The sequence below is a fragment of the Pan paniscus genome, chromosome 2 (genome assembly GCF_029289425.2).
Source record: "Pan paniscus chromosome 2, NHGRI_mPanPan1-v2.0_pri, whole genome shotgun sequence".
Classification (NCBI taxonomy): Eukaryota; Metazoa; Chordata; class Mammalia; order Primates; family Hominidae; genus Pan; species Pan paniscus.
Genome location: NC_085926.1, coordinates 184,049,845 through 184,062,818, shown reverse-complemented (window position 1 = coordinate 184,062,818; position 12,974 = coordinate 184,049,845). Strand labels below are relative to the sequence as shown.

Here is a 12,974-nt window from a genome sequence, read left to right as displayed (position 1 = left end):
TCACTGTTTTTTCCTTTTATACACACATATTAATGACTTAATCCCCAAATGATGGGAACGCTATGACAAAAGGTCACAGAATGAAGATTGGAAGTAAGCTGGGTAGACTAGAGGAAACATGGGCTGAAAGCCAGATGAAATTAATTAACATAAATGTAAAGTTTTATGTCTATGTTATTTTTTAAAATCTACACAGGTTCAGAATGGTGAAGAACTGGATGAAAAATAGATCATGAGATGATCTGGGCAATGAAGATGACCACCCATTTAAGCTGAAGTGATGTTGTCATCTAGCCACTAACAAAATGGCCAGTGCAATCTTTATCAATTGGATAATAAGGATAAGGATAATGATAATGGATAACGTGCTGAACTCTTACATGAGCTTTGCACGTCATCTCATTTCTGGGGCATGATAGTATCATAAAATTTCAGCCACAAGAAGTACTGGTGTGGTAGCCACCTGCCCCCATCAGATCCCGTCGTTGATGTTGTTTTCAATGTTGGGGGTCTTGCCAAATAGCAGGGTAACAAACTAGAGTGTGTGCAAAACAGGGAAGCCGGGATGGGAAAAGATCTGAAAACCAAGTCTCATGGGAGAAGATGAAGAGAGTTGACAGTCCAGAGGTGGCACAACCTGGTAGTAGTGTGAGAGGGAGGAGAAATAAAAAACTTGGGCTCTGACTACCTGCCCTTAAATCTGTGTACTTCCACTTGTAAGTTGTGAACTTTGGGCAAGTTACTTAACCTCCTCTGTGCCTCAGTTTCCCCAGTGTAAAAAGAGGATAGTCATAGTAACTAACTTATAGGATTATTAGGAAGATAATAAATGAGATGCATATAAAATTGTGTGTGGTAGATGGCAGTGCTGAATACATGTGCACAATGGTGATCTTCATCATCATCATCATCTATCTAGGGGGTGGCCTATGGAGGAGGAAGGAGGGTCATTCTGTATGGGTTCAGAAGGGAGAACAGGACCAACCGGTGGAAACAAGAGTGAGAGAGAATCCAGATCAACATAAAGAGACCTCTCAAATTATCAGAACTTCCCAGTGAAAAAATGAGTTCACAGTTACCAGAGTTGCTCACTGTATGCCATCTTGTAGTTGGGGAAACAAGATAACATAATGTAAGAACTGCAAAGAAATCAGGAGGTGAGTCACTATGAATGGCAACAAGTCTTCTAGTCCTGCTCTGTTGATAAGTCTCTGAAAGTTTGGGTTTGTACGTAACCTCAGAGATAGTGGGTTTTTATTGTATGCCTTTGATTTTTTCTTTCTCCCAATAAACAACATAAAGACCATGTACTTTGTACTCAAATCCCCCAACTTTGAATCCCTGCTCTGTTATTTATTAGCTGTGCAAGCTTGGATAACTTAGCTCAAGTCTCTGGGTCCAGTGTTTGCTTCTGTAAGTGAAATAAACTACCTACTATCCTGAGGAACAAGGATCAGAGCTGATATTTCTTGCTGTGTTGGTAAGCACGATGCCAAAGTGGGCTGACTTTATAGACATGTGAGATGAAAATTCAAGCCTTCTGGCTTTTTGTACCTGGTGGGGACTGCAAGTTGTGGAGATTGGATAAAGAAACTCTGCTCCTTCAGCAAACACATATGCCAAAATTGCATTTTTGATACAGATACGGGAGACAGGCAGATTCTGAAAGCCTCCCAAAGCTTAAAGTCTTGTGCTTCTCACAGAGAGATAAAATAGGAGGGGGCAAAATGAAAATTTTCTGGCCAGGCGTGGTGGCTCACTCCTGTAATCCCAGCACTTTGGGAGGCTGAGGCGGGCGGATCAACAGGTCAGGAGATCGAGACCATCCTGGCCAACGTAGTAAAACCCCGTCTCTACTAAAAATACAAAAACTAGCCAGGCATGGTGGCAGGTGCCTGTAATCCCAGCTACTCGGGAGGCTGAGGCAGGAGAATTGCTTGAAACCGGAAAGTGGAGGTTGCAGTGAGCCGAGACTGTGCCACTGCACTCCAGCCTGGGTGACAGAGCAAGACTCCATCTCAAAAATATATATATATATATGAAAGTTTTCTGTCATTTGTTATGTTCTGAATTTTCTGTCATTTGTTAGGTTCTGAATTCAGTTCCACTAAATCTTCTAATGGTTAGGAAGGGGCAAGATTGATGATAATGAGATTAGACTGGAGAACAGTTTGACAATTGACTTAAGAACCAGCCCTAAAGCACTTCTAGACCTAAAGATGACCCTGGAGCCTGTACTGTATTCCCCGGAGCTGACCAGGACTGGATCTGTCATCTCACCACAGCGGTCAAAGCATTAAGTCTGAGCGATTTTGCCCATGATTTCTCTTCTGACAGTGGCAGGGTGGTGGCTGAGGACCTGTCACATCCTTTAAGAGAGTACACACACACACACACACACACACACACACACACACACAGAGCACCTTGGGTTGTGACAAACTGAGGACACTAACAGATGGCCTTTTCTCTCTGTCCTCCAGTGTGATGGGGTTGGGGTGGACCTGAGCAACATCTTCCTGGAAGGCATTGCCATTCTCAACATTCCCAGCATGTACGGAGGCACCAATCTCTGGGGAGAAAACAAGAAGAACCGGGCTGTGATCCGGGAAAGCAGGAAGGGTGTCACTGACCCCAAAGAACTGAAATTCTGCGTTCAAGGTAAGCCAGGAATGAGGATAATTGTTTTAGGTCAATGCCCAGTAGTAGGTGCCCTCAGGTGGGTGTCAGCAGGCCTCGTAAGGCCCCACAGCCCAGCAAGGACTCCATGCTCTGCGGATACGCTGACTCGTCATCCGATGTTGCAAAGTTTACAACTTAATCCAGAAGACAAAAATTCACAATAAGGGTGTCCTCAATGACAGTCAGTTGTCAAGCTGTGGGGCTCCATGAGGTTCAGAGTCAAATGCTGCCAATGTCAAGGTTACCAGGGTTCTCCAATAGCTAAATCCAATAGTCAGTTCCTAACCCTCATCTTGCCACAGCTGTCAGTGGCATGTGACCCAGCTGATCACTCCCTCTTCCTGGAAACGCTTGGTCCACTTGGCTTCTAGGACTTGATTTGCTCATGGTTTTCCTCCCCGCTCACTGGTCACTCCTTCTCGGTCTCATTTCTCTCTGACCTCTTGATGCTGGAGGATCCCCAGGCAGGGTCCTTGACCCTCTTCTCTTCACTGTCTGTACTTAATCCCTTGATTACCTCATCCAGTCATAAGACTTTATTTAAATACCATGTGCTTACTCATGATGCCTCCAGCCTGTCTCCAGCTTTCCCTGAGCTCCAGGCTCCTATGTCCAGCAGCCTGTGTCGTACTTCCCTTATGTGTTTAGCAGACACCTCAAACTTGGTATGTCCAATGCAGAGCTCTGCTGTCCCTCCCCCAAACCTTCTCCACTCACAGCCTTCTTTCTCTCCGTTGGTAACTCCAGCCTTCCCATCACAAGAGCCAAAACGCTTGGCATCATCCTTGACTCCCCTTTTTATCTCACGGCTCACAGCGAGTCCATCAGAAAATCTGTTAGCTACTTTTAAAAAACATCCAGGATTCAACCACGTCTCACCACCTGCATTCCTGCCATCTTGATCTGAGCCACCATCCTCTGTCCCCTGGATTACTGCAAAGCTTCCTCACTGGGTTCCTTGCTTCTATCTCACTGCCCTAGGTAGCCTGTTCTCACCACCACATCAGAGCAGTCAGGTTATGACACTCCTCTTCTCAAAATCCTGCAGTGGCTTGGAGAAAAAGCCAAAGATCACGTGGCCTAGAGGGCCCCGTATGTTTTGGCCTCTCATTACCTCCCAGACCGCCTCTTCTGCCACTCTCTCCATCGCTCACTCTGCCTCCGCCACTCTGGTTCCTCCAACACAGCAGGCTGCTCCCATGAACCAACTATTCTTTCCGTCTGGAACAACTGGGTAGTATGCTTTAGAGGCCACCAGCTGGGCCTTCCACTTTTAACTCACCAGAATACAAACACAGCTTTCTGAGAATGTCCTTAAAACCACCTCTACCCCAGCCCCAAAAGTAGCCATTTTCCACCAGTGATCCAAATGGAGAGATTCAATCAAAGCTCCTGGCAGCTGATTCCCCTGTGGGCTCATGGGTCCTCACAGGTCCTCAATGGACAGGAGAGCTGGAGGAGAAAGCCAGGTGTAAAAGCACTGGCAGAAACACCATACCAGCAGGCAGGAGACAAAATTCTAGTCCAAGTCCTGCTACTAACCTATTTTTGGCACCCCAGTTTTCTTTACTGTAAAAGCAATATCTTGTATCAAAGTTTTGATAGGTGGATGGATGGGGTTGAACCAGTACCTTGGTTCTTAAACCAGCTGCTTGTTGAAAATGAAGATTTGTGGACCCCAGCCTAGATCTACCTAATCAATCTCTGTGCTGGTTCCTGGGAATCTCAATTTTAATGAGCTCCCCAGATGACTCTGATGGGCTGCCAGGTTTGAACACCATTGCTACAGGCAAATGCCCTCAGTCTCTGCCATGCCTGGCATCCCATGGCTCTGCGTCTGTGTGCTTTGATGTCCCAGGCTGTTAGTGCTAAGGTGGGATGTGATCCCACCACTAGAAGAAAACAAAACTCCACTGACATCAAGGCGCGGGTTGGGGAAGTTATTCTCTTGTTTCACACCCGTCTATTTGACAATCAGATTGTTATACTCCAGGCCAGGTCATCAGGAAACATCATCTCCACACCTCTGTCCTTTAAGAGAGGATTCAGGAATTGTTGACCTCTTTTTTTTTTTTTTTTTTTTTGAGACAGAGTCTCACTCTGTCACCCAGGCTAGAGTGCAGTGGCGCATGTTGGCTCACTGCAACCTCCTCCTCCCAGGTTCAAGTGATTCTCATGCCTCAGCCTCCCGAGTAGCTGGGATTACAGGCGTGCACCATCACGCCCGGCTACTTTTTTCTATTTTTAATAGAGATGGGGTTTCTCCATGTTGACCAGGCTGGTCTCAAACTCCTGCCCTCAGGTGATCCACCCGCCTCAGCCTCCCAAAGTGCTGGGATTACAGGTGTGAACAACCATGCCCGGCCTCTGTTGACCTCTTAAGTCCCCTTTATTTCACACAGTAAACTTTTCAGTGTATAAAGCTGAATAATGTGTTCCTCCTTCCTCCCTTGGCAGGGGAAGTTGTGGGTGCTAACGGAGGGTAGGGGAAGCATTGAAGGTTGTATCAAGTTCCTGCAAATTTTCCTACCCTGGTGCTCCTATCTCAACCCCCGCTCTGGTATCTAGCTCCCTCAGAGCAGAGAAGGGAATGAGCAGAGCCGAATCCCCACCACCACCCTCCCTGCTCCCCACTTCGACTCTCCACCACCCTAGGGCTGGGGGAAGCTCTTGAGATCATGTGCTGATCAAGGACAACCTTCATCTTCCCCTTACATGTCTGACCTTACATCTTCCCCTTCTTCAAGCAAGACCAAAGTGTCTGCTGATTGCTTTTGACTATCATGTACAGGAACTCTCTTCCCCAAATCCCCCTTTCTCACCCCTACAATGTGCTTTCAGAGCTAGAAGTGAAACCACTTCCTGTTCTTTAGATGAGGACATCAGCTGATCAGAGTGGGGCACTGACTTCTGGGCTTTGCAGAGATGCCAGCACTGAGCTTTCTTCTTGAAAGGGCTATGATCTCATGTAAGTTGAGTTGTTAATGGGAAAAGCTAAAGAGGCAACGTATTTTAGTGAAAAAGCATTCGCCTGGGAGTCAGAAGACTGGAGTTCCAGTCCAGACTCTGCCTGTCGCTAGTGTGTGACTTGAGGCAAGTCCTTTCCCCTTCTTGGGTCTCAGTTTTCTGTATCTGTAAAATAAGCAAGTCTGACAATTATATTTTAAGATTCCTTACAGTTCCGCAAAATTAAGGCATAGTCAGATTTTGGTCTATGTGGACTCTTTCTTGGACAGAATTGTATTCAAATTTCTACCTTCTCTAGTGTATTTTGTCCCAGGATTTATAGGCTAGTGGCTGAGGAGGCAGAGAGCTCTCTCTGCAGCCTCTTCATGTGTTGCGATTCTTAACTCCTTGGCAGTTTCATTGGAGTTGGAGGAGAGGGAGAAATCAGGACACAGTAGGAGGGAATGAGTTTATCATAGGAAATGGAAGAGGAAATGATGATGGGAGGGGTTGCTATCAAATCTCTCATCAGGCCAGGCGCAGTGGCTCACACCTGTAATCCCAGCACTTTGGGAGGTCGAGGCAGGCGAATCACTTGAGGTCAGGAGTTTGAGACCAGCCTGGCCAAAATGATGAAACCCCATCTCTACTAAAAATACAAAAATTAGCCAGGCATGGTAGCACATGCCTGTAATCCCAGCTACAAGGGAGGCTGAGGCAGAAGAATTGCTTGAACCCAAGGGGCGGAGGTTGCAGTGAGCTGAGATCACACCACTGCACTCCATCAAAGATTAGTCTTTCTCCTGGGAAAAACAATCCGAGTAGGAAGGTCATTCAAGATTAGCATGGAATGGGTTCTATAGAAACATTGGCTGATAAGAAAGCAATAAGGGGTATTGGGAAAAGCCCCATGCTTACAGTTAGATAATCTGGGTTTAAATTTTGCCTTTATGCTTCTAGTTTTATAGATCTTGGGAAATTACCCAACCACCCTAAGTCTCAGCTTCCTCATCTGTAAAACTGGCATAATAATACATGGCTTATTAGGAAGATGATGGATGTGAAAGTGCCTGGAACATAGTATAATAAGCTCAAACCCAAAAAAAAAAATGTCCCTACGCCTATAATTCTATTTTGTGTTGGAGAATGCCAGTTGATTCACATTTGAAGTTTTGTCCTAAGCATTACTATCCACCTGCACTACCACTAAGAAAGAGCAGAGCTCGGCCGGGCATGATGGCTCACGCCTGTAATCCCAGCACTTTGGGAAGCCGAGGCAGGTGGATCACCTGAAGTTGGGAGTTCGAGACCAGCCTGACCAACATGGAGAAACCCCATCTCTACTAAAAATACAAAATTAGCCGGGTGTGGTGGCGCATGCCAGTAATCCCAGCTACTCGGGAGGCTGAGGCAGGACAATTGCTTGAACCTGGAAAGCGGAGGTTGCAGTGAGCTGAGATTGCACCATTGCACTCCAGCCTGGGCAACAAGAGCGAAATTTCATCTCAAGAAAAAAAAAAAGAAAGAAAAGAAAGAAAGAAAGAAAAAGAAAGAGTAGAGCTCCTGCCAAACTCTAGCCCAGCCTTTGTCGTAGCACATTAAACTTATATTACCAATTGTACCTACTATCTCCTTTCCTAGACCTTTCAGATTCCAAGGATGGAGGCTGGGTGTTATTAATCTTTGTATCCCCAGTGCCTGGCCTCAAGTAGTTATCCCGCCCCCCCAGAAAAGGTTCTTAGCTACATGAGAAGCATATGGAATTTGCTATTTTTTAGTTTTTGAAACAACAATAAGAATAGTGAGAAACAGTCTCTTGTATTTCTATTTCATTTTGGCTTGCAAATAATTTTGCATGTATTAACTTAGTGTAATCCTAACCCAAAACCCATGAGCAAGGTTATACCCAGCCTCCTCCATATCCCTATTTCATAGTTGAGGAAAATCAAGGCCCAGAGAAAGGGTAGGATTTATATAATTTACGTCCAGTGGTGGCATCAGAACCAAGATTCAAGCCCATGACTCCTAGCCTAGCCCAAGTGGCTAGTGTTTAGAAAATGTGTTAGGGAGCCTACTGTGTGTCTTGCATCAGCCACGCACTCAGGAAATAGGAAGTATTTAGACCCAGTCCGAGGAAAGGCTCCACAACTCCTTGTTGAAATTCTGCTCCCTCTGCAAGGCCTACCTAATGGCCATCTCCCTGCTGGAAGCGAGCCCAGCCTCTGAATTCCCTGAGCACTTAATTTTGCCTTCTATCTCATCAGTACACTGATCAGAAGTCGGCCTGTGTCACGGGCATGTGTGTTCTCATCATATGTTTTCCCTGCCATTACCTGGAAAATGAGGATCACATGTTCTTTATCTTTGTGTCCCCTTCAAAGCCTCCCACCCTGCCTGGCTCACATGTGTTCTACAGAAACGTTTGTTGGAAGAGGGGAGAGAGGGGAAAGAATCTTGCCTCCAGTTTGCCAGTGGGCAGTAGATTCTGGAGTAGGACAGGAACAGGTACTTAGTGAAAACTCTTTAGAAAAAAAAAAAATCTTAGAGTTACATGTCAGTATTTGTGAGGCTGAGAATTTAATTTCATGGAGCTATTATAAACTCATTTGATAAGTAAGATGTGCTGGCCATTTTCAAATAGGCAATTCAAATATAGCTTAGAGGACTTGCAATTGAGAGAGGGTAGAGTAGGGACTCACCATTGAACTAGAATTCAGAAGACCCAGAGCTTCTCAGCACCAGCCATGGATTAGATGAGTCCCTGGACATCTCCAGCCTCCATTTCAACACTTACAAGATGGAAACAAGTATGGTCTCCCTCCCTCAGCCTTGTTTTGAGGGTTAAATGAGATCATCCATGTAGGGACTGAGCAGAGTGCCTGGAACCTGGTGAGCCCTTGGTCAGCAGTAATCAGAATTATTGTTAGGTGTGGGGGAAGGTATTTATAATATAAGAAAGGGGCCAAATTTAGAATTTCACTCTCTTGACTACGGCTTCAGGATTTCATCTATTATCTTTAAATTGCCTGTGGCTCTAACAACCTGTAATTCTAGGGTTATGTATTGGCTGTGTGCCTACACATGTTTGGCTGTTGCTGCCCATGTGGAGTTCCACCTGAGCTGGCTGTCCAGTGAAGCAAGGGGAGGGGGAGGGTGCCCAGTCTTGGATCCTGAGGAAGCACCAACGGCATGGCACAAGGCTGGGTCGGTCCCCCTGGGGTTGAGGAGCAAAGTCCTGGGGAGCTATGCCATTGTTTCTCTCTGGCCCCAGCCTAAAATATAAATGCAGAGGCTTCCTGCATATTTCCTTAGACTCTTCACTGATCCTCATGCCTGCTCCTATCCAACCTTCAGTCTCAAGCCAGCAGTGGTCTTGAGCCTGTGTTATCCACACCTGGCCCCTCTGGCTGTCTGATATTAAAGCAACTTTCCTCTCAGTGATTTCTTGGTCAATCCTATTTGAACTGCAAATGGTGTGTCCTAGAAAATGTTTTATTTTATTTTTTTGAGATGTAGTTTCTCTCTTTTTGCCCAGGCTGGAGTGCAATGGTGCAGTCTCGGCTCACTGCAACCTCTGCCTCCAAGGTTCAAGTGATTCTCCTGCCTCAGCCTCCCAAGTAGCTGGGATTACAGGCACCTGCCACCGTGCCTGGCTAATTTTTGTATTTTTAGTAAAGACTAGGTTTCGCCATGCTGGCCAGACTGGCTTCGAACTCCTGACCTCAGGTGATTCGCCCACCTCGGCCTCCAAAAGTGCTGGGATTACAGGTGTGAGCCACCGCACCCAGCCACTAGAGAAGGTTATAAATGGGTAGCACAAAATCTCCCCAGGATCTCACTAGATAATACTTTTTGCAATTCTTGGTAAACAAAGACAGGGAGACAGATACCCTCGGTAGTGTTCACTTTGAGTCATTTTCCCAGCAGTGGGGACAGGCTTCCTGTCAGTTTATTTAACACATACTTACAAAGCCCCCACCAAGCGCCAGGCACCATGGTACAATGGTGAACAAAACCAAAAGCAAACATAGTCTTTATAGCCACTGGGGGTGGGGGAGCCAGGCCTCAATAAAATAACCCCACAGACAGGCATATAATTAGGAACTATGCTAAGTGCTAAGAATTGCTTAGCTACCCAGAGCCCAGGCAAGGCCAGCAAGCCAGTGTGTAGCTCATAGGCATGCCCGTGGCCTCACTAGCCTAGCACTCAAACCAACTGAGCAGAGCAGGCACAAGCACTCTTCAGGCAAATAAGTGCAGTCATCAGATCTGCCCTCCTAGATGTGAACACTTTACCTGGGAAGGGCAATACCTTGGCTCTGCTACTTTGCAAGCACGTATGGTTCAATCTGTCTGTGCACTGTGCCCATGTGGATTCTCACTAATTGTATGGACTATGCCCGGAATCCCAAAGCAAGGGAATGGGATGCCTTTCAGCCATCTCAGATTCATACTCCCAGGTGAGGAACTAGAGATCAGCTGAGACGCCAAAATAATTGTGAGCACGAGTTCACTGTTTCTCATGGCTTTCTTTTCACCTTTATGAAGCCATACCAGAATGTGGCCTCAGGGGTTCAGGAGCTGTCCAGGTCTGTAGATTCCCAATTTTCCCATTCAGTGGAGATTTGACAGTCATAGTGAGAAATGATCAGCCACCACTCTTCCGAGTTGAGAGAAAATAAAAATGTTCCTAAAAAGTTTGCATTTAACAGAGATCCTCTCTGGCCAAGGTCTCTCCTGTGGGCTGAGACAGAGCAAGGCAGGTGACCCCTAGGGAGCCCCAGAAGTACTATGGGTGTGTGCACTGGGACTCTTCTTAGCTCTGGGGAGTAACCATGGCAACATACATGTCATTCCCGTTCAACATTTGCAGGCCTACGGAGACGCTGTTTTGCTTTTCACAGGAAATCACAGCTTTGTCATTTAGTCCTTCAAGCAGCCCACGTTGAAATCAACATGCCCCAAACTAGTCATTATCTTCCCCATCTTTACACATCCTTCCCCCTCCTAAAAACACTGCCTCCTCCCCGTACCCATGTTCCCTGCCTTATTGATGTCTCACCTGTTGCCCAAGCTGGAGACCCAGAGTCACATGTTTCCCTTCACGACTGGCTTGAGGAACTCTCATATAATTATTTATTTACATGGTGTTTCTCCCATCAGACTGTGAGGGCCTCAGGAGGCCCCAGATGTCATAATCCCTTCTGTATCCCTGTGCCTGGCAGAGTCTCAGAGGCCTCAAAAGGGCTTGTTAATATTGGTTGACCAAATGCACCCAGTCAGGGGCACATGGAGCAGTGAGTTAGGGGATTGTTTTTGAATTGGTCTCTCAGCAAGAGTGAATTTGTGTGAGTGATGCTGGCGTGCGCTGTGCCAGGGCCCCTCTGCCAGCATCCACCTGTACTGGAGCTCAGGAGGTCGGCCTCCAATTCTCACTCTTCTCCCCTCTCAAGCCCTTTTCTATTCCCAACTGACTCTACATCAGAAAGTAGCTGTGGTCTGTTTCCGCAGACCTCTCATGGCATCTGGTGGGATCTGACTTGCTAGACTCCGCCAGGTTAGGGCAGGTATGTTTTTGCAGCTTCCAAATGCAGGCCATTCAACGTGGTTCTCAGATGCCTATTTCTATAGAAACTGTGATGTTTTCTACATAATACTGAAATCCCAGAATCACAGGCTGCCTAGGAATGTAGATATTATTTTGTTCCCTGGATAAGGAAATGTAGATATTATTTTGTTCCCTGGATAAGGAAAGTGAGTACCAGCAAGGTGAAGTGGCTTGCCCTTAGCCAAACCCAGATAGAAATGCAGATCTTTTGGCTCACACAGACCAATCCTCAGTCCTTTACAGTAGGGGCTGGCAAACCTTCTCTGCAAAGGGCCATGTAGTAACTATTAAAATAATTAGGCTAGGTGCATTATACAGTCTCTGATGCAACTGCTCAGCTCTGTCCACTTAGCATGAAAACCACCATAGGCAATATTTAAATGAACGGGCATGGCTGTGTTCTGATAAAACTTTATTTACAAAAGCAAACAGCAGGCTGGATTTGATCCTCAAACCATGGTTAGTCAATCCCTGCACTAGAACGCCGTGTGGTCCACGAACCAGGAGCCTTGGCCTTGCATGGGTGTGTGTCAGAAGTGCAGACTCTCAAGTCCCACTGCAGGCCTGCTGAAGCAGAGTCTGTATTTCAACAAGATCTGCTGGTGATCGCACATACGCTGAAGTTTTTGAGAAGCACTGCACTGGTAGGTCTGGTTTCTCCTCCAAAGAATATCAAGAATAAATTTTATAAATTAGAAAAAGGAAGCCAAGGGAGGTTAATTGACCTATCAAAGGTCACACTAATTGGTGCATCTGGTACTGGACCCAAGTCCTAGTATTCCAAACGTACAATTCTTTCTACAAACCCCAGAGTAACCACCCCAACCCGACCCCAGCTTCGCAGTTTCTGGCTGGTCCTGACCCAACTCAAATTCACTGGAAATTCAAGTGAAGCAATCATTCACTCTTTCTCAGCTGACGTCTGAATGAAGAAGACTGACTCCAGCTGTGTCTCCTCCCCTCTCCCACTCCCTTCTGCAAGACCTGGGAGGGCCTGGCGAGGTGGAAATGTGCCTCAGGAGGCTGCTCAGCATCTGCAGAGGAAAAACTTGCTCACACAGGTTTGAGCTGGAGTTGAACTCCAACTTAATTCCTGCCTCAGGAGGTTTGCTGCTCAAAATGAACCACAGAGCCAAGGAACCTTTCACTTTTCACATACAGAAGAAAATTCTAGGCTAGGCTCTTTGGCAGGACTAGACACCTTAGTTTTTCCCTCTTGCACTTGCCCATCTTGACCCCCAAACTAGTCTCTGTTCCCCTGCAGAATTCATAGACCATTTCATATTGGGCACCACCTAAGATCCATCCCACAGCAAAACTCCATCCTGGCCACATGCTCTGCACAGCCTGAATGTTGGTATTCTCTGTGATCTGTTTCTATTTGGTGCAAGAAGTGTTTTTCTTAGTGAGTTGGGCTTCCATAACAGAATACCACGGACTGTGTGGCGTAAACAACAGAAATCGATCTCTCACAGTTCTGGAGGCTGGGAAGTCCAAGATCAAGCCACAAGCACTCTTGGTTCCTGGTGAGAGTCGTCTTCCTGGTTTGCGGATGGATGCTTCTTGCTGTATCCTCATGTGGAGAGATCATCTCTCTTGGTCTCTTCTTATAAAGGAACTAATCACATTCACAAGGACTCCACCCTCATAATATGATTATGTTCCTAAGGGCCTACCTCCAAATACCATCATATTGGAAATTAGGGCTTCCACATATGAATATGGGGGGAGGGGAACA

At 46.3% G+C, this 12,974-nt stretch overlaps 1 protein-coding gene across 10 annotated transcripts in view; it reads left to right on the top strand.

The window, feature by feature from the left end:
* DGKG (diacylglycerol kinase gamma) overlaps positions 1-12,974 on the top strand; it is a 228,162-nt gene that overhangs the window by 170,958 nt on the left and 44,230 nt on the right. For all 10 annotated transcript variants that reach the window (XR_004670872.3, XR_004670871.3, XR_008624956.2 and 7 more), the window contains one exon: positions 2,484-2,661. Coding sequence is in view for 7 of the 10 variants with exons in the window: in XM_055110769.2 (XP_054966744.1) it covers positions 2,484-2,661 (178 nt within the window). In the remaining 3 variants the exon portion in view is untranslated. The remainder of the gene's footprint in view (positions 1-2,483; positions 2,662-12,974) is intronic.